Here is a 22,479-nt window from a genome sequence, read left to right on the forward strand (position 1 = left end):
AGAGTTAATGCATTTTGTAAAACTGGAGCATCTGATGCAGAACCATCCTATCCAGCGAGCACATATACGAATTTCATATCAAATGTACAAGCCGTCATTACATTTTGTGACAGAAAACCTTTTCTATTTCGGAAGGTTAAGCTTGTTTCTTTCGGTAAATAGGTCGGTATGTGGGCGCCATCGAGGGCCCCAATGCAATCCTACAAGAAAATGTTCTAAAAATAAGTTGGTAGATAATGCTGAAGTGACTTGAGCTAGACAAGTACATGAATTCATAATGTAATACCTGAAAATATGAAATCCACATTGGATTGTCAGATATTTCTTTCAGAGTATGTAACTCAAGGAACTTCACATATTCTGAATAGAGACCAATTATAGCATCAAGCACTTGAAGATCGTGAAAAGCAATGAACAATGACACAGTTATGTACGTTGTGACCGATAGTATGTAGAAACATGACCATTTGCTCTTATAAACTGCACCTCCTTATATCGAAAAGTAATTTTCAATATCTCATTAATGAATATAATTTGCAGAAGTTATCCCGACCCATTCTTAACCATGCAAGACAATCAACATCGCTCTTCCTTATGATTTCATTGACGAATCTATTTCTCTCAATATTTTCATTTCTAGGCAACGCCTTCATACAGTAGTGCCGATAATATTTAGTAGCTCTCGTAACACATACAGATGCTGCAATTGCGGTTAATGCAGCTGTTATTTCATTATCATTCTAATCACTATAGGAGGATTGCTTTGTGCCAAATTCACCACTATCGGAAGCCATGAGAAAATTGGACAACTCTACTATCAGAATGCCAGTTACTTTTATTTAATGGTGAGCATGTCATGATAAACATTCATTTACAGGTGTACGAATAATATTCACACATTTTATAGTTGAGTTCAAATTAGTAATAACATATTTAGTTTTTGTAAGTTAGTAAGGGCTTTCATAAATTAAATGAGACAAAATCATGGATATATAGAGGAGAAATATACATACATATAAAATCAGATTTTTACTATCGATAGCTATGAATATGTCTTCATTTTAAAGAGATAATTTATGCAAGTAATGTTAAAATAATTTTATATATATCAGAAGAGGAGATTAATAGTATCTCTTGGTCAAAGAAACTGGCTTACCATTAAAAAATGCACATGTCAAATGAATAGAATAATGCAAGGGATTGGTTTTTCACAGGATCACCACTAAAGCGAGTGTTGTCTGCATAAGTGGGCTTGTCATCAAACCTCACGTTATGTAAAATAATAAAGTAAGTGGAATGGTAACTCTAAAATACGAAGTAAATGTAACATTGACAAGGAATACACTCATATGCCAACATAAATAGAGTAGATTCGTGAAAACATCTCCTAATACTGAGTTAACAGTGGACAACATGTCCTCTATAACGTTGACGATTACAAATCAAAGATAATCCTATAAAGCTCCATAAATCAAGCCCTGGACCTGAAAACAGAGTTTTACCTCCACCGACGACGATCACCGAATGGTGTAGAAGATGACTGGACTCACTATCCTTTTATAACCATTCAGTAATGGCTCTAATGGTCCATGTGGATCATTACTTAGTACATGGATGATATGCAGTGGTCATGTCCTAGGTGTTGTGAGTGGATTCCATCTCCCAGATGGATTGCATATACGAAGTATTGTCACAGGGATTCACTTGCAATGGATGTGGATACGGCGGTAGATCCTAGGATGCCCTGTTCATAGGGTATGGAAGAAAGCGGAGGTCTACTTGCCTACGTATACATCCTATTGGGACAAAGGTAGTGGAGTACACAACAAAAAGAGAAGAGACATAATTACAATAATATCCACCCCTGAAGGGATGGATACACCATGGAGAGACTCAAGAAATCATGTTTGCCCTAGGAAATACAAATGATTCTAAACTCCCAACCTGTCATCACTAAATTTTTTTGAAGAATTTATTCATGGTGGAACGAAGGGGGGCAACTGCATATATAACCAGAGACATACGATATATGATCTTCGTCTTCGATACAGACGAAGATGCAAACACTCTCGGAAGGGACTGAGGTGGGAACAAATCGATCTCAAGGTGTTTGAACTAGTCCATGAAGATGAGAAGGAAATAGCAATGAAGGTGTAAATCTAGATATAAACCATCGAACTATTTGAAACTGAAAGTATATTTTCCAGTGCAGTGCGATAAAGGCGTTGCACTGCTTGATGGACTGCTCCCTAACATTACCGACGTCTCTAATAAGTACATTGGCTAGGCGATGTAGTCGAGGGTAGCGTAACGCTTTGAAAGTATTATTTTATTCATTAATACTATGCAAAATGATCTAAGCCGTAAATCCAAACATGCCCTAAGTGTATAGGTCCAGGTTGTCATGTGTTAAGTGTCAAAATTGTCACGTGTTAAGGGTCTTAATTGTCACGTGTAAAGAGTCTAAGTTGTCATGTGTCAATAATCGAAATTGTCATGTGTTAAGGGTGTGGGTCGTGACTGTCATGTGTTAAGAGTCTAGGTTATCATGTGTTAAAGGTTGAGGTTGTCATGTATTAAGTGTTGAGGTTGACATGTGTTAAGTGTTGAAGTTATCATGTGTGGGTTTAGGTTGTTGTGTGTGAAGAGTTGTAGGGCCTACCATGGGGTATGTGTTGAATCTACTATGTCCATTAAATTTAGAATTTAATTTAAGGCCATAGGCCAAGGAATGAGTCACGTCTGTAGATAAGGTAGACCTCACCATAAGAAAATTATTGGAAGTAAACGGTCACCGTTATCAATTGTTGTGGGTTATAGAGAGCTCATATCTAGCTAGAATTTGTATCTTCCTGCTGAAATGGTAGGCCATGAAGAAAATGAATGGATTATATCTGCTTTCAAGTGGGTCCAATCATCGCATGATGTCACATCATATATCGAAATCGGGGCTTAAAAGGTTTCTGCACACTTATTAGTGAAACGCGTAAAGGCAAGGATATTTTGGCTTAAAAAAATAAAAATTAAAAGTATGCATTAACAAGAAAAATAAAAGAAATGAAAAGAGAGGCCAATTTTTTGAAACAGCCATGCGTTAGAGGCCATTTTAATTAAAATTCCTCATATACAAGTTTTACTTGCTGCGCAAGACGTGCTATAGACGTTTCTCACAGGTGTGCGAACGGAAGAGCCGAGCATGAGAGCAGATTGCCTGTTACCCCAGGCACGGATATAGTCGCCTGCTCGGGACTGCGGGGCCTACAGTGATGTTCGTGACAAATCCACTAAGTCCATCCATTTTGAAAGACCACACAGTATTCTAAAAATCAGGCATATCAAAAACTGATGTGGGTCATACCACACGAAACACTGGGGAATTGAATGCCGGGGGGTGATAGAAGTTTTGTATCAGGATGATATTCTTTAGTAGAGTTTATCTGAGTGTTAGTAACCTTATGAACGGTTTGGATGGCATATAAACATCATGGTCAGCTCTAGAAAGGCTTCAACAATGGACGTTTTTGTTCCCACTGTTTTGTTGTGTGTCCCACCTGAGTTTTGATCTGCATTAACATCACAATTCTACCTTATTATGGCTTTCCAAACAGATGGACGGAGTGGATTTGTGATGGACATCTCTGTGGACCCCACACAGCCCCGAGCGCAGGTATATCTATGGGCCGGGGTGATCGACAATCTGCTTCCCTCAAGTACACAGTACATGTCCCGGTGTTTGAAAACCCACACGCGGTTCAGAGCACTGCATGTTTCGCACGCAAGCACACGTTCCTTTTTTAACCCGAATCCACCGAGGTGGGTGTGATGTATGTGCTTTAAATCCACACCGCTATGATCCCAAAAATGAGGATGCCCAAATCTTAGGTGACTACACCAGGGGAAGCAGTTGTGATTGAATATCTACTATTGAAAACTTTATAGAGTTCACCGGAATGTTTATTTGCATCCAACCTGTTGACAAGGTCACAAACACCTATGTGAAGAGACCATACAAATATCATCTTGATCTAAAACGTTTGCGGCACACAATAAATTTTTAATGGTCTACTGCTACCGTTCCCCGTACTATGATCCAATTGAGATTTAGACTGCTTCAATTTTTTGGTTCATTACCTAAAATGAGTTTTTCAATAGAGATGGACGGTGTGGATGTAGTCACATAGGCCCCACAGTCAGGGTCCACATGGACCTACACCTCGGTGGATTGGGGGATCCGTCGAAGCCGCTCCCGTGTCTTTTTGGCGTGTTGGAGATCAGATCATTCCGTCATGCGAGACACCGATTAGATATTCCAGCTAAAAAATAAGGCATTCTGATCCTGAGTGGACCACAGACTTCATCCACCGAGGTCGGTGGATCCTTGAATGTAGGGCTACCTCGATGTACGTGCCTTACATCCACATCATCCATTCTTTTTGATAGCTCCTTGATGTACGTGCCTTACATCCACACCATCCATTTTTTTTGACAGCTAGTTTTAGAGCGTTGCCACAAAAATGAAACATATCCAAATATCAGGTGGACCACACCAGAAAAAACGGTGGTGATCCAACACACACCATTAAAAACCTCTTCAGGGCCACCACAATGTTTATTTTCCATCCAACCTATTGATAAGGTCACAAAGACGTAGATGAAGGACCAAACAAATGTTAGCTTGATCACAAAACATTGTAACCCATAGGAAGTTTTTAATGGTCAATCACCACTGTTTCCCATGGTATGGTCCAACCTTATATTTGGATCTATTTTAATTTTTTGGGATCATACCCTAAATTGATCTTTAAAAGCGGATGGACGGTGTAGATGTAAGTAACATGGATGAAGGTTGACCCCACAATCAGGGATCCACGGAAACCGCATCCCTCGGGTCTAGCCCCGTGTGCCACATAGGCACGTGCGCTTTCGTTTCTACATGGGGCAGCGCTCTGCAGACGCTCTGGGTGCTTTCCAACCTTCTCCTATAAATAGAGAGAGACCGCAGCGAAGGGTAAGAAAGCTAGGGTTTTTTCTATCTATCTACGTCTAGGCGTTTTCCAGGTACGTTTCTCTATCTCATCATCTGTACGTCTCTACCCTCGATTTTCCGATGGATCTCTACATGTTTTGATCTTTATTTCTCCGTAGTCAGATCCGTTTTTCTCGATTTTCTATAAATTCTTGTTATCCGGTAGTTCGTGTATTAGAAACAGCTGAAATCGGTGGAAGATCCCCTAAAAATAACCCTTCTCTATCCGAATCTTTGAATATTTGAATTTTGGGGCTTTTTATACATTTTTGTGCTTTTTTCCTTGATGTTTTCTTTTCTCCGTGTAGGTGTCGTTGTAGTTCTTCAGCTGAAGGATTGATTGAATTCATTCTGTAGCAATCAGGTTTGTAGATGCCGATTTGGTTGCGAGCATAGTCTGGATTCATAGATTTTTCACGTGATTTCCTTGTACTTTTAAGTTGATGCTTGGATTTTGTAATTTTGGATAGAATATCGGTTTGCCCTAATTATCGGTTTATATTTTTGGCAATATTTAGCGGGCTGAAAATTGAAGAAATCTCCATTCCGTAGTGTTGATTTCGGGAGGGAATTCATTTTCCGGGCTTTGAATTCTACAAAGATTTAGGAATTTGAAACATAAAAAGAAAAGCTGGATAGTCTGGATTCATAGATTTTTCACGTGATTTCCTTGTACTTTTAAGTTGATGCTTGGATTTTGTAATTTTCGATAGAATATCGGTTTGCCCTAATTATCGGTTTATATTTTTGGCAATATTTAGCGGGCTGAAAATTGAAGAAATCTCCATTCCGTAGTGTTGATTTCGGGGAATTCATTTTCCGGGCTTTGAATTCTACTAAGATTTAGGAATTTGAAACATAAAAAAGAAAAGCTGGATATGGAATCATAGAGAATGGTTTTGTGAATGGGATTACTTGTGGAGTTCTATGAAGCGCTGACTACGTCTCAAACATACATGTTGAATGTGTGATGTTAATTTTATTTGATTGACCATCTTGTGCATGGTTCTTAGCCCATTTGAAGTAATGCAACTAGATCAAAGAGGAAACTAATTGCAAAGAAGTTCAACATACTAGATTGAAAGTTCAAATCACGCAAAGAAAGATCATTCAACTCTCTCTCATTCCACCGGGCATATTTGTAATGAGTGTCTATTAGGTTTCCTTCTTGAGAAAATCTCAAGCATAATTTAGGAACTTGAAATAAAATTCCTTGCTTGCCAAGATTTCTAAAATAAGAAATCATTAAACATGAAAATCTGATAATTACTTATTTGTTAGCATAGAAATGTTTTTCTTATTAAAGAAATATGAAAGAAATGAAATTAAAAACAAGCCAAAAAAGGAAATTGGGCATTTTGAAAAAAAAATGCAGAAATTTTCAGAATCTTCCAACTGAAGTTAATGTCAAAATAGAAAACACGAAGACTCCATTGAGGAAGCTTGGGGTTCTGCTAATCTGAGGTGGAGTACAGTCCAGCCCCATCAAGAAATTTGAAGAAATTGGAACCAAGAGGCGGTCAATGAATCCTCCCTCTAGAAGCCTGCTAAGCTGACCTAAGATAGGATGGATCAGGTTGTGTGGCTGGCATCTTAAAGATCTCATGGAAACCTTTTTTTTTTTCCTTTTCTTATGGGGAAATTTTATTTAAAGCAAAAGAGTATTTCGTCTATATACCATGGTTCTAAATGTCGTTACCGATTGGTGTATCAGCTTGGTAGAAAAATGATATGATACGATGTCGTGTATTGATATTGGTTAGAATTTTTTTTAAAGAAAAAAATTTTAGAAAATTTCGAAAAAAGGAGATCCAAGAATCTAGCATTTTTTCCGGAGGCTGGCCTTGGAACCGGAGGCTCTATGGAGTAGAATTGTCAAAGGTAAATACGGGTCCTCTCAGGGGGGTTGGTGGACAAAGGACTCCACTGCATACAAAGCTTCACATATATAGAGAGGCATTCTTCAAGCCAAAAGGCCTGTTGTGGAGAATATAGGTTTCGATCTGGGGAATGGTGCCGTAATTCGTTTCTGGGAGGACTGCTGGTTGGGGGACTTGAGACTGAAGGATAAATTCCCTAATATTTATCGCCTTTCTGTCATCAACGATGCTCATATCGCCAACTTTTATTCTTTATCCGGTGCAGGTATTGTTTGGGACATTCATTGTCGTAGGAATCTTCACGAAAGGGAGGTCAATGAATATGTTGGGTTACTTGATTGCCTCTCTATAGTTAATCCGACCCAGACGGAGCAAGATAGAATTATTTGGAAGAGGGACAAATTCTCGATTCTCGGTCAACTCTCTGTACGCAGCTATTGCTCCAAGTCCTTCTCACTCTTCTTTCGCTTCTCCATTCATCTGGAAATACCCAGTTCCCCAAGTTCATCTGCTTCACATGGCTGGCGTTTCACATGGCTGGCGTCAAAAAACCAGATTCTTATGATCGACAATTTGAAAAAGAAAGGCATGCAGCTAGCAAATATATGTCTCTGCTGTATGGATAGCGAGGAATCTGTTGACCATCTCCTGGTTCACTGTCCATTTATATCCCAAATTCGGGTAGACTTTTGTATCAGATTTAATGTCAGCGGGTGTGTGCCGGCATCTGCTTTCCAGCTGCTGACTCTCTGGCATGGCTGTAAGCTGGGGAAAATCAGATCGTATGTTTGGAGAATGGCTTTTATAGCAATCTGGTGGGCGGTCTGGAATGAGAGGAACAACAGATGCTTCAACAACTCTCAGTCTTCAGCTCAAGTTGTGGGGTCCAGGGCGAAGAATTTAATTATTGAATGGGCTGCTAATGTCTCTTACCTGAAGGATTTTAATTTCATGTTCCTAGGACAGTAGTCTGGCTTTTTCTCTCGTTTTTTTTTTTTTAATTTTCTTTTCTGCCACCTCGACAGTCGCTGTCTTTTTTTCTCTCCTTCAATGAATCCCGTTACTTTAAAAAAAAAAAAAAATCTAGCATTTTTTGTGTGTTTTGACCATGTATTCAATGGTGTATCAGACCGTTCTTTGATGAGAATGTTGTCTGTCGATTTGATTTGTTGAAGGTCGACTAAATGGGCCCTAATTGAACGCAAATCAAGCATGATTTGGTGAACTAGGACCCATTACATTGAAATATAACAAAAAGAAGATGAAAATATAAAAAAGAAAGTTATGGTTACCCTTCTTTCTGTTTTTTCCCACAATGACCTGCTTTGATATGATTTGTTGAATTCCATTCAAATAATTTGTTTTGATCCCAAAATAGGTTTAGATCTAGCCTAAAATGAATTTTTAAGCTTCGTCTATGGTTTAAATGTAAAAAAAAAGAAGATGAGACATGAGTGGAATTTTGGAAAACAAAAAAATCAAAATTGGGCTTTTATGGGCGTACAAGCTGATACGCCTATAAAAGCCCAACTTGGTGAACTAGGGCCCATTACACTGAAATACAACAAAAAGATGATGAAAATATAAAAAAGAAAGTGATGGTTTACCTTTCTTTCCGATTTTTCCCACAATGATCCACTTCACTTCGATTTGTTGAATCCCATTCAAATCATTTGTTTTGATCTCAAAATAGGTTTAGATCTAGCTTAATTGAGTTTTTAAGTTTCTTCCATAGTTTAAGTGGAAAAAAGAAGAGAGTGAAATTTTGAAAAAAATAATAATAATTCAAAATTGGGCTTTAATGGGCGTGTCGGTCCCGTATCGATGCCGATACGGGCCGATGTGGGTCAGTTTTTTTCGTATCGGGCCGATACGATCCCGTATCGCGTATCGTCTCATGACGATATAGATACAATCGGCTGCTATATATTATAATATAACTGTAATGAAGTTATTAATGGTTGGACAAACCAAGAATAACTCATGTGCAAAATTATGGAAGATCTCACAATTCCATCAAATTGAGCATGACTGTTTGTGTGATAGCATCTTACTATATCAGGATATCTATTGAACCTAATTATTACAATTGCTTAAGATACCCTTTTTTTTTTAAAAAAAATAATAATCTTGGAGGGTTTCTATTACAATTATTTAAGATACCCTCTTTTATCTTGTAGGGTTTCTTTCTTTGTTCAAGGATCCTATTAACTGGGAAAAAATAATTAGCAAACCTATTTGCCCAAAATGGGAATTGACTTAGCAAGAAAGGCCCTAAACGGGCAGGGTAAATGGTCCCTCTAACTCAATCCAAGCTAAGCCAATGTCCCTTTCTTTGTTAGCTGTCTTCGGCCTCCAAACCTGACTTGACTTTCCCACCTTTGTAGGAACCCTACCTAATTCTATCTATTCTCCGTAATCAAAGTGAAGACATCTACTCAAAGATAGCAGAACGAGCAAGAAAGTTGACCCTTCATAACCATGGAATCGACTCTACAATCATATTTCATTTCAGGGATAAAAAAAACAATGATGAGAAATCACGATACCCTAACCCAACCTCAATATGCAAAGCCGACATTCAATGATTGAAAGGCTGTAACAAAAGTTAACCCTCAAAACAGAGAAAGTACATGTCAAAATAAGGACTTGGAAGCTCCCTTTGAATAGAACCATAGTAATTTCAATGGTAGTGACTCAAAATTTTTACTAAAAAGTTCGTAATGAGATCTGATACAACTTGGCTACTAAAAAAATATGCTAACAATTTATTGGAATATCTTAGATTCTATTGGAGAGGAGATTGACTTGCAACACTCCGTGAGGGGAATGAAACTGCTAATTCTGTCTGCGAGGGGAATAAAACTGCTGATTTGGTCCAAGTTGCATCACGAGTGGACTTGAATGGGTGGATACCACATTCAGTTTGTGTAAAAATATTTAGCCGGACATGCTCTGTAATTATTGAAGTCTCACTCTTACGTCTGTAAGTCAAAATCTTTGTCTAGAAAAGAATTTCATGAATGGAAGTTGTGGTAGGACTTTGGGAGAGACCATGGAGGATGTTTCCAATACAATTGGAGTAGTGGATGAAGAAGCAGAGACGCCTCTGGATATGTGGCTGTTACTAACAAATGAAATTCATAGGAGAACTGTTCAGCTATGCAACTATTCCAGGAAAAGAAGTTAAGAATGGCTATGCTATATGTGGCAGAGCGCTACGTAACTTAGACTAAAAGAGAGTTGATGTTGTAGAGATGAGGATGTTGAGATGGATGTGCACTATGAAGGTTGTAAGTTGGAATTGGGTAATTCAAATAAACTTGGGAATTGGGATTGCTCTCAATTGTATGTAAAATAATGGAGCTCATCAATATGGTTCACCGGTGTGCTAAGAAACCAGAGACAACCCTGGAAAGGAGGGAACTTTGAATTAGGCTGGGCCCAAGGGAGTACAAGAGAAGACCTGAGTGGACTCGGATGCAAGCCATGAGAAGGGACGCAAAGGCCTTTTCACTAACAATAGATAAGGCGTTAGAAGGGAATTTTGATGAAACAAGATTCGTAAACCTGATCCCAAATAACCAGGACATGGTGACTATGGAGATAACAGTATTGATGATGCAGACGTTGATGACAACAGGGAAAAGTTGGGCCGAGCATCCTTTTATCCTAACATGAGTTTGCTTATATATCTAAATTATTTTTTAAAAATATTTGTAAGTTCCTTTTCTCTAGGGCTATCAATGGGTTGGGCTTGCTTGACTTGGCCCGGGCTTGGGCTAGACTATCTGGCCCAATGACTGGGTTCGGGCCTAAAATTCAAGTCTGTTTCACAAGCGGGCTGGTCTTGGACTTGGCCATCCAAGAACCCATCAGCCCAGCCCGGCTTGTTAATATTTTAAAAAAGTTAAATTTCAAAAAATTTTCCTCTCGTTCCATAAAAATTTCCCCCTCTTCCTAAAATCCCGCCCTCCCTTCGATTTCTACATATCGTTATCTTCCCAAATCATATTTTCATACCAAACAAAGCCCAATCCATCAAAATCCTAATAAAATGGTGTTTCATCCCAAAATATATTAATCATAATCTTAGCAGTAGCATTTCTTTTGTATGTGTGTGTGTGTGTGTGCGTTTTTGTGTGTGTGTGTGTGTGTGTGTGTTTGTGTGTGTGTGTGTGTGTGAGAGAGAGAGAGAGAGAGAGAGAGGAGCTAAGTTATGCTACAACTCCATGTACATTCCATAACCTCTCTTGTATTTCTTCTCTCTCTGTTCTTCTATGTTCTTCCCTCTCACTCTCTGTTCTCTTGTGTTATTCTCTCTATGTGCTTCTTTCTCTCTTTTCATTTTAAATTATGGATTATTAGTGATTATAGTGTAATTTTTTACTCTCTTTTTTCGGTGAAGGTATCACATGGCTCTCGTTACAAATACAATGGTTTAGCTTTTTTTTTTTTTTTTTTTTTGAATTATGGGATTATTAGTGACAAATGAAAATAGTTTAGTTTTTAGGATTATTTTCTTCTCACTTTGCCAATTGAATCTTTCATGGGCTCAGGCTGGACTGTTCTGGCCCATCATGGGTCCAGGCCAGGTTTGGGCTTAAGTAGAATAATGTGGCCTGGTCTTGGACAAAGCTTGGTTCGGCCCTATCCTGGCCCGTTGACACCCCTACTTTTCTTCCTCTCATGTTCTCCAATTTTGCTACATCTGTTTTCCAAAGTGGTACTTAGGGACTATCTCCTTTGTGATGAGCATCATTCAGCCTGGCCTTAGTTTAATTGATTTGGTTGAACAGACTTGATTTTTTTGGTCACATTAATTCAAATAAATATTTGGAGTCTTTATATGTTTGATATATGTATATGGTTGAAAGCTTTATTCTCATGTTTGTGCCTTCTTTTTGTTATTTGCATTTGGATGGTATGTTTAGGTGGAGGACAATACTCTTCTAATTATTTTTCTTTGTTTTTATATTCATGTGTTTGGAGTTCGTAATGCCTCAGCAAGTAACTCTTTGGTGACTAAGAGATTTACTGATGTTGGTCTTTAAATCTCTAATTGCTGCAGGGAAAACAAACATGCCTCGTTATGATGATCGCTACGGGAGTACTCGCCTCTATGTTGGCCGATTGTCATCTCGCACTCGGACGCGTGACCTGGAAGACCTTTTCAGCAGATATGGAAGGTAAAAAGATACAACCATTCGTAGATTAAGCTAATTGGTTTAGTTGGTTTATGTGAACTGCATGCACGTTATGGTGATTCTTCATGTCATTCTTGTTTTATCATCAATCATATGTAATCTTCTCAATGTAGATGCTAAAGTCCTCAATTGTCTCATTGTTCAGGTTCTTCTTGTTCCTTGTCAACACCCACTCCTTTGTCTTATCTATTCCTAGTCATTTCATTCTTCTTAGATGATTTTTAGCACAATTAGGTTCTTCGTGATCTCATGCTCACTTTCCAGTGTATATTTTTGGGAACTCGTAGAGTTAATATATATGCTGTTTATAACCTTACATCCATTTTCGTTGGCTTAACATGAGTTTATGTTGGTTGAACTCAGCCTTTCAGCTACATGCTTGGAACCTATTACCTCCTTTGCACTGGATTGTCCTGTGTTCTTCTGATGATGTTTATTCATTGGATTAGCAGTCTGTCCGTGTGGGTGGTGGAACACCTTAAAAAAATCTGCGTGGGTGTTGGGCTGTCTCCCATTGAGGCTTCTGAGTCATTTAGGCCTCCGCCAAGCTGGTTTGTGCTTGGGTTTATATTCTCTATTCTTTATGTTATCTGTGTGAGAAGGTTGCACCCCCAGGTGTCGTGTGTTTTAACTTGAATGATCTTGTTGAAGGTTTCTGGGCTTTTGCCTAACCTGGAGGTCTATGGTGAGAGGCTGCCCTTTGGTGGAATTGGTGGCTATTCTTGCAAAGTTTATAGGAGACTTTGGCGATTCTTTCTGTAATGTTATTGCGTGTTTTTATGGAAATGGCAACAATCACAAAGTGGTGTTTAGTTCTTCTGAGGGGCGAAGTGTCAAACCCTTCGGCACATAAAGTCATGATGGCCTTACTGTTTCTGGCAACGGTTTACGCAGAGTTCGAGATGTGGATTTGAAGCACGACTTCGCCTTTATTGTATGTATATCCATACTCTCTTACTGTGTTTCTTTGTGTGCTTTAATGTGTAGTTGTTATCTAATTTCCTCATCAGGAGTGTTTGGGAATCATGTTGTTCAAATATGAGCCTCTCTTGTGTGGTTCTCTTGTCATTGCAAACTATCTACAGGAATTTAGTGATCCTCGAGATGCAGACGATGCAAGATACAGCTTAAATGGTCGAGAATTTGATGGGAGCCGTATCATTGTGGAATTTGCAAAGGGGGTGAGCTTCATATTCTTTGTATTTTACTTATCTACAGCTTGTTGTCTGCCAATATTCCCATGGTAATTATTTGGGTTGGGAAATGATTAGGACATTGCATGTATAATTGGAGCTCTATGAAAAAGAATCAGTACATAAATCTTACCCCATGCAGCAGTTGTAGAGCTAAAGACCGGCATGTTTTTAGGAATGGACTGATCTTGATGTTTGCAGCGAACGGTCAATTCAGAACTCTTGACGTCCAAAGAAGTTGCTCTCAGTCCCAAAACATTTTCACATTTCTGCAGTAATTTAGTTCGCTGCTTTGCTTTTGTAATCTTAAGTTCTAAACTCTCATTCCATATCTGTATTCTATGAAAGACAACAACTGCATCTCAATCACTTGATGAACTTGTACAAAATGTACTTGACGAAGAACATATGGGCAGTTTGAGTTGGTTTTCTCATTTTAAATTCACTCATTCTTACTTCCATTCATTGATGTCGAACTTGTAAGCTTGTAGAGTAATCGCAGTCAAATAGTGAAGCAATGTCAGTGCCTTTGATCATTTATGCAGAAATGTCTCCATGGTCATGTGTTGCCCTTTGCCCTAAAAATATCTTTTCTGGACTAACGGCATTATAATTCTGCATGGATTGATTGAGTTGCACACCATCCACCAGAGATTCTAATAGTTGAAAAAGAGAATGCATTTTGATGACTTGAACTTAGATTTAGTATCCTTGCAGTGGTAGGCTTTTCAGTTTGCATTCTTACTTATTTGTGGCTTTACCATGTATATGCACCCCAATAATATCTCTTTGACTGTGAGTTCAGGGACCACGTGGCTCAGGAGGAGGTTCTCGAGAATATCTGGGTAGAGGTCCACCTCCTGGATCTGGTCGTTGCTTTAATTGTGGCTTGGATGGGCACTGGGCTCGAGATTGCAAAGCAGGCGACTGGAAGAACAAGTGTTATCGCTGTGGAGAAAGAGGCCACATAGAAAGAAACTGCCAAAACAGTCCAAAGAATCTGAAGTATTTGCTATTACCCTTAAATTCTTTTTCTATGTTCTTCTATAATTATTTTGGATACATGGTATCAGTGGTCTCTTTTTATTCAATATGGAATGGCTGTGTAACAGACGTGGGCGTAGTTACTCACGATCGCCATCGAGATCACCATCTCCTCGCCGTGGCAGAAGTCGAAGCCGCAGTTACAGCCGAAGCCGCAGTTACAGGTTGGCTAACCTTATCTATTTTTGTAGAAGAACAGTGGGATTATTGTAGCCCAACTTATAACAATTTTCAGCTCATACCACTTCGCTACATGGTTTCAAATGTTGGCATTGATTGCCTTTAGTTAATAAGATCGTGAACTGCCCATGAGGAGTGAAGGACTAGGTTGAATTGTTGAGATCTGGTGCTCTGTTAAATCAGAGTGAATCAGTGTCTTCTTGGGATCCCTTTTGAAGGATGGAAAATCGATGGAGTTTCCTGTATGGCTCACCTTTATTTCCCTTCTTAGATGGTTCTAGTTGTTTCTTTTATTGCCAAGTAATGCTCAAACAACCTGCCTAACCTGACACAGATTATTCCTACAAATCTACCCCTAATCATTTCCAGTAATCCTTGCTACCTGCCCATAATCCAGCCCCTTCCCAGAAGGAATTTTAGCCAGAAACCTAACCCACTGTCTCTGCACTGCCCCTTAGATCTGTTCTCGAACAGCCAAAATTCAATTCAAAAGCTTACTTCAACATTGCCCAATATATAAGCCAAACATTCGTCCATAAGCTCAAGCAAGTCACCTTTTGGACTCTTGACCTAAATGTTTTGCCACACCTCTCCCAATTCCCATCTCTAATCTATAAAACGACTCTCACCTTGTCTGTAGAACTGTCATTCTGCAGCAGCAGGGTTTGAACCAGCTCATTCTTCATTAAGGAGAATGTCATCTAGTGGCAGATATCCACGTACCTTGTGTGACTATGCCTGGTGGATGCCTGCACCTACTCCAACCAACCTTACCCACTGTTTGACCCCTAACTGGGTCACCCTGACAATATCCTTTGCTCCTCTTATCGTTCCAGGCATTACCCTTTTGTCCTATGATGGAGAGCCATACTGATGCTGTAAAAAAGTATTTAGGTATTGCACTATGTATTGCACCCAGATTGGGGAATTTCAGGAAAATGGTGGAACTTTTCAATGGAACTTCAGGAGATGTTTGAATGCACATGAGTACACACTTGAAGGCACACACTTGGAATTTTTCAGTGGAACTTCAGGAGATGTTTGAAGGCACATGAGCACACTACTTTTCCACTGATTGGGGAACAAAACATTGCCTTGTGAGATGAACATTATGCTCCAAAATCCCTCTCCCATCACAGTTTCTCCACCATATCTATGTTTTGATGTAAGTATGCAGGCTGGTCAGCTTTCGGGTGGCTAGCTGGGTGAAAACAAGATTCTGATGCTAAACAACCTATGGAACAGGAATATAATTATTCCCAATCAATGTTCTTTGCATCTCTAGGACGAAATAAATGTGGGGCATCTCTTCTTACACTCCCCCTTTTCTAGAAAAGTGTGGGAAACTTCTTTGCCCTTTTGGAAGTCAACTGGGTCATGCTCCATCAGAAGGAAGAGAATTACAATATAGTGTTTGGTTCTATTGTCCATTCTATGGTTGGTTTGGTTAGAATTAAGCAGTTGGACCTTCAATGGCAAGGTTCGTCTTCTAACCAAGTTTTTCACATGGCTAAGTGGTTGGTGGTGGAATGGGCTATAGATAATGTTTTTTAGATGTGCCATTTAGAGGCTTTTCAGGGTAGTTGGGGGAATCTTCCTTTCTATATTAATGGGATTATCCCTCATCATCCTCTTTGTATCCTTTTTTTTTTTTTGGTTGCCTCTTAGTAAAATTTCAGTAATCCTTCTGAAGGAAGAAAAAAAAAAGAAGAAAAAAGAAAGAAAGAAACACGCACACACAGAGTTCTAGTGGAGTTGTTTTCAGTGAATGGAGTCGTAAGAAAGAATAAACAAAACATAAATGAAGCTAAAATGCAGAAGAAAAAGGCACAAGCTACATCTCCCGTCAAAGCCCCTGCCAATCAACATGCCTACCCACCCCTTCTTTAGACAGATGACTGGTGACTGTGTTGGCAGGTCAGGAAACATGGGAAATGAAGCATGGGAGGGATGGGCATAAATCATACATAGCAATCTCACATAATATGGAATAAAAAACAGAGCAGCCTTTCACTGCACCATATATCCTCTCAGAATCTTTCCATGTTGCCCTGCCAAGTTTGTATTCAATGGATGTATAAAACATGCAGAAAAACATCATTGGAGCATTATTGACTTATAGTGTACTCAGAAGACAGCATTGGAGCATTTCTCCTTTTTGAATTCCCTGTATTATTTTCAGTTAGATTTTCTTCACATTTTCATCAGAAAAACCTCAAAAATTGAAAAAACTCTCAAGAAATTCTTGAACCTAGAAGGAATTAACGTAAATGATGTTTATGAGCTTATCAAAAATTAAAAAAATAAAATAAAAGAAAAGAAAAAAAGAGGACATGTATGAGGATTTAATTTAAATGACATGTAGGGAATATATTTGTAATTGGAACTGGGAATGCAACCCTAATTCCTCAAGCATGTACACGTTCTGATGCATGGTCGAGGATTTGTTCTTGTGCTTCCTGTGGTCACATCCTTTCTTTTCCTTTTTACCGGGAGCTTTTAAATGTTTAAGAGGCTAGGGCCACTTGGCCAAGGTGGTAGTTCACCGTCACTTCCTATCTTGTGGTGTCTAATGAACCTGACAAACATACAGTACGCTGCAGACTATTCAAATCATGAATCCCATTGTGGATGGTAGCATAGGATGAGATTCACACTGATGGAACGAACTTAGCCACATCATTTTGTTTCTTGAGTTTGGATGGCAGACCATCTTAATAGGATGCTTGGCATCCCTCAGTGTGATTTTCGGTCTATGGTCAATCCACAATTGGGCCAGCGATCTGGAGAGTTAGAATTGCTGTGTGCATGTTTCCCATGTTTTGCTGTGTATGAGAAACCACAATGTAAAAGCAGGTAGTGAACTATAACCGTTATGTTCTTTGTTATGCTGGTGATGTTTCACAGAAGTTCCATTTGAACATATACAACAGTGGAAGTAAAATGAAACAGGTTGCCAATTTGGAAGAGATTCAAGGATGGCATCAAAATATTATCATTTTGAAGATTTGTTTTGTTTTGCATCTGTTATGTCATATGTGATGTATACAACTCTTCTTAATTCAATAACAACATCATCTGCTTTTGTCAACAGCCGGTCTAGGTCCCCTCCAAGAAGAGAACGCAGCCTCGAGCGTGAGGAGAGGAGATCAAGGAGCCCTCGATACAGCAGGAGCCCAAAGTCAAAGAAGAGCCCTCCTCCCCCATCCAAAGGCAGGAAGCGCAGCCCTACACCTGACGATGGCAGCCCACGGGAGAGAGTGAGCCCTCCACCAAGGGAGCGTAAGCAGGCCACTGAGCGCAACGGTTCAGACTACAGCGGCAGCCCTAGGGACAACAGCAGGAGCCCCAGTCCTGAGAGGGAGAGTCCTGTAGGCAGGAGGTACCGAAGCCCTGAGGCTAATGGCCGCAGCCCTAGCCCCAGGGATGACAGGAGCCCCGCTGATGATGATGATAACCGTGGTTCTGCTAGAGGCAGTGAGTCTCCTGGCAGTGCTCAAAATTGAGGTGTGTCAGGTTCCTTAAAAAACTTGGTAAACTTATTTCGCTTCCATGAACAGAAATGTTATACTTGCGAAACTTTTGGATATTATGGCTTTTGCTGGGTCTGTCTTTATGTGGCCTGTGTTCTCTGCAAGATGGTGCTTACTGTGAATTTTAAGCTTATTAAGATGGCCCTCCCTTTTTTCTGATAACTGCTAGTGTTATGAGACTGCAATTGCATTTTACCTTTCATTGTTCACAACATCACATGTCCTGCCTGCATTGATACCACAGCATCCCTTGGGAATGCTCAGGGGTGCAAAAACTTGGCCATTTGGGTTCGGGTTGAACCCTGACTCCAACCCGACATTAAGAGGACCTAGCCTGCAACCTGAGCCCAACCAAACATCAAGAAGCCTCAACCTGCAATCCAATCTGACCTGAAGTTCCAACAAAGGGTGCCCAACTTGAAAATCCTCTATACTTGATCCAACCTGACCCCAAGTACATGTGATTATTCCCAACCCCAACCTAACCCAACTGAATTTGCTCAGCCCGGACCCAACCTGAATTGAAATTGGGTTGGTGTTTTCCAATCTGAATCTGATACGAGTACCTTGACAACCTGCCTAAGTTGATTGGGTTTGGGTTGACCTGAAACCAAGTTACCCTACTGCTTTGAAGTTTTTAATTTTTTATTTTCGCAGGCACTCACACCCCACACACACGCATGCACTCACACTACAATGGGTACTCGAACCCATTACCTTGTGTTGAAACTCTTGAGAGTCTACCACTGAGGCATGAGTAAGGACTCTGCTTTGCAGTTTGAGTTGCTTCTGTCCCATCCAAATTCACCGTCCATGCTGCCCTATGTCATGCTCAGTCCCAATTGAAATTCAGCATGGCAAACTCTTATATTGAGTAAGTCTTTTATCTGTTCTAATCAAATAATTTTAGCTATGTATTTTGACCAACAGTGGTACAGCAGAATCTCATAGCCTAAATTCCATTTATTTGTTCTTTGATTGGTAGCTTGAAGTCTATTTGTCTGATGGAGGATTATTTAATCTGAAGTGTTTTTCAACACCTCAAAGTGGGGGCCCATCCATCCAATGATCCACATCTGTTGTGGGGCCTCCTATTCAATACACTGACAGGCCACCCTGAATCCGTCTTATGTAATCTGTAGAATTGTAAAGGCAGAGATATTTGGGTACAATGGGATGCTTTTTAGTTTTTGTGGGGAATTATCCCCAAACAGCACAGTCATTTTTCACATCCCTAGGCACAAAGCAGACAGGTTACCTGAAGGGGATTCCCCAATTCTAGTATATGGCCAATATTATCCAAATTGATTTTTATTTGACCTTAGCTTCTTTAGCCCTGCAATTGCATTCTAGTTCCCAAGCTGCGTTAGCTTCCCTCTGGCCTTAATACCAACTGCATTCTCTGAGTTTTGAGGTACTTTTTGTTTCCTGAAACCAAAATAAACTTGGGAGGTGGCTGTTTGGGTGATGTTACTCTACTGATCTGAAACCAAATCAGTGGCATATATTCGCCACAATCCTCAGCAGGATGTAGAAAGCTACTGCTCTTGTTTTGGATTGAGTGCATTTGCTGGCCGTGCAGACGGCACCTTTGGGTATCCATGCATGAGAAGGTTTCAGATTTACAGCACAATGAAACAGGGCTTGTTGCCATGTGACTGCATATTGTTGTAGGGTTGATGAATTCAGAGCATTGAACTGGTGGGTTTCTTTCTACGTGTGGCCTGCAGTGCAAAAACCTGGAATTGATGGTTTATGGCAGGGCCTGGCACAGGTGAATTAACCATATTTAGGAAGATTCCAGTCCTGAGGGACACGAAGGTATCATTCCTCTGTTGTTGTTGTTGTGTTTTTTTGTTTTTTTTTGTCCTCGATTGAGTGGAATGGTAGGATTACTGTAGCCAATCCCAACTACTAATGGTGGTGGTGGTGGTGGCAGCCTTAGGGGCAGGGTTCAAAAGTCATGGTCAATTCTCCGTGGGACATATCTCTACCAGCCACCTGAACATTGGTCTATCACTGATCAAGTGCTTCGTTTGCAGATCCGTTTCAGTGTCACCGCCAATATGGGATTTGTTTTGGGCCTTTTACTATGCAGCCGTATTGGAGTTGAAATAATGTATAAAAATGAGATCTAACTAGAGCGTGCCAGGCAGGTGCAATCCGAGCTTCGCATCAGGTGGGTCCCACTGGATGTCCCAGGGAGAAGAAATACAGCTGATCCACTCAGCCAGTGGACCACCATGTTAGAGACGTGAACGAGAGAAAACTATAGCTAAGTTATTTTCAGCTGTACAATTTTTAAAACATTGTGGCCCACCTTATTAGTGGACCTACCTGATTTTTGGGCCGAAAATTGACATAGTGATTCTAATCATCCAATCAAGACTCCGTGAAATAGTCGATCCATATTACACTATCGATATTATTTCTATATAAAGAGGGATTTTGGGCATTTTGCTTTCCAATTATGCCCTTAATTTATAAGTGTATTCTTATTAAAGCAGGGTTATAAAGGTAAACTCCTAATTTCCTAATGCTTAGGGCAGAACAGGTTTAATCTATAATGTGGCGTATGGGGCCCACAGCCATTAATGTAGATCCTACATCCAATCCATCCATAAGGTGTGCCCTCTTAAGTTTACCCCATACAATCAAAATGTCTAATGTTAAATGCATATGAAATCCATAATTTAGAGCTGTACAAGAACTAAGATTGCTCCGTTAACTTGCTAGATTTGATGCGAAAAAGCTTGATTCGACTTGGTTCGAAACTAAGTTCGAGCTAGCCCAAGCTTGGCTCGACTCGACTCGACTCAGATCGATACATAACTCGAACTTAGCTCGAATTGGTTTGACTTGTCTCGGCTTGGTACATTTGATATCAATACCACCTTTAAAAAAACTCTACCTCTCTTACATACTCAGCCGCCCAAACAAACTCTCTCCCCTCCAGCCTTCTCTCTCTCTCTCTCTCTCTCTCTCTCTCTCTCTCTCTCCTCTCTCTCTCTCTACTCGAGCGGCTGAGCCACTCGTCCCTTCATCCAACCTTCCTGTGTCCGTCAATCTCTACTCGCCCCTGCCCTGTCAGTCTGGCCGTCCGTTGTTGCTGTCTCTGCTCTTCTCACCCCTGCCCTTCCCATCGTCATTGCCCTACCCGTCCGTCTGGTAAACAATCAAACCCTATGATCATATCCATCCCTTTTGTTGTGATTTTTGGGCGTTCAGCCATACCAGCCTGAACGCTGTCCATGGCTGACTACCCGATTAATAAATATATATTTATATATTATAAAAAAAATATTATATTATATATTATATACATGTAAATCAAACTCGGCCGACCGATGGCCGCCACCGTCCATGGCTGGCAACCTAATCGCCGGTCGCCAATCGGTGCATTGTTAATTTATATTATATATATATATATATATATATATATATATATATATATATATATATATATATATATATATATATATATATATATATATATATATATATTATATATTATATTATTAAAAATATATATTATATTAATACAAATAAAATATTATAAATATATATATATATATATATATATATATATATATATATATATATATATATATATATATATATATATAACCCTAAAACCTATATAGAGATGGATGGATGGGAGGGGATGAATGATTGGTTGGTTGGATGAATCATGTATGTGGGGGGATAATTGGATAGATGAATGGATGATACATATTGTATAATATAAATTGCATATATTATATAATAAATATAATAAGTATATTATTATTATTATTATTATTATTATTATTATTATATATTAATATTAGTTGATAAGTGATTCACATACGTTAATGTTATAATTTAGATTGTAAATGACTTAATGTTATGTTAGTTGTTATTTATCAATTATGTGATTTTAAATGTTACATTATTAAATTAATGTAAATGTTAATGTTTTTTTTTTTTTTTTTTTTTTTTATTGTTAATGTCAATGTTATAATGTTAATATTAATATTAAATTATTGTTATTGTTATTCTTAATTTCTTATTGTTCAATCAGTTACATTAATTTTTTTGAATGTTTTATCATTGTAGTATAAGATAATCAATTGTCTATTGCAGGATTTTTATGTTACTAAACATAGATTCAATATGTTTTTTGAGGCATAAAAATTCTCAAATTGTCACTTTTTGGATAGTTCAATATTGGATAAAAAAGAATATTTTCATTAATTCTAATTTAAATGCATATGTTTGTTTCGGTTCGTCTCTCCTCTTCTCTTGATATATTTCTTCCATTTGTTTCCATCATAAACTTTTCACACCTTGTGGGAATCAAATACAAGATTGATATATCTAGACAGATAAGAGGAGATGCTACCGAAATTTTGGGGTGACATTTAAATTAAAAAA

At 39.0% G+C, this 22,479-nt stretch overlaps 1 protein-coding gene across 4 annotated transcripts; it reads left to right on the top strand.

Annotated features, from left to right (window-relative positions):
- Positions 1 to 4,958: 4,958 nt before the first annotated feature.
- LOC131253088 (serine/arginine-rich splicing factor RS2Z33) lies at positions 4,959 to 18,225 on the top strand. 4 transcript variants are annotated; one of them, XM_058253918.1, is made up of 8 exons: positions 4,959 to 5,058; positions 5,335 to 5,390; positions 11,978 to 12,095; positions 13,008 to 13,047; positions 13,124 to 13,294; positions 14,112 to 14,311; positions 14,419 to 14,514; positions 17,625 to 18,225. In XM_058253918.1, exons 3-8 carry the CDS (start codon positions 11,989 to 11,991, stop codon positions 18,034 to 18,036), a joined length of 1,026 nt encoding a protein of 341 aa, XP_058109901.1. In that variant the 5' UTR covers positions 4,959 to 5,058; positions 5,335 to 5,390; positions 11,978 to 11,988; the 3' UTR covers positions 18,037 to 18,225. The 4 variants fall into 4 exon arrangements, with proteins under 4 accessions (XP_058109901.1, XP_058109903.1, XP_058109904.1 ...); XM_058253920.1 differs by having other exon boundaries at positions 4,960 to 5,058; positions 13,199 to 13,294; XM_058253921.1 differs by lacking the exon at positions 13,124 to 13,294 and having other exon boundaries at positions 4,960 to 5,058.
- Positions 18,226 to 22,479: the final 4,254 nt, after the last annotated feature.

This window comes from Magnolia sinica, chromosome 8, assembly GCF_029962835.1.
Source record: "Magnolia sinica isolate HGM2019 chromosome 8, MsV1, whole genome shotgun sequence".
In the NCBI taxonomy this organism is placed as follows: domain Eukaryota; kingdom Viridiplantae; phylum Streptophyta; class Magnoliopsida; order Magnoliales; family Magnoliaceae; genus Magnolia; species Magnolia sinica.

What these genes read in the sequence shown, in the direction of transcription:
- LOC131253088 (XM_058253918.1), top strand. Translation starts at nt 11,989, where the DNA reads ATGCCTCGTTATGATGATCGCTACGGGAGTACTCGCCTCTATGTTGGC. An exon ending in AGCACGACTTCGCCTTTATT is followed by an intron (nt 13,048 to 13,123) that starts GTATGTATATCC and finishes TTTCCTCATCAG; the next exon opens with GAGTGTTTGGGAATCATGTT. An exon ending in TTGTGGAATTTGCAAAGGGG is followed by an intron (nt 13,295 to 14,111) that starts GTGAGCTTCATA and finishes CTGTGAGTTCAG; the next exon opens with GGACCACGTGGCTCAGGAGG.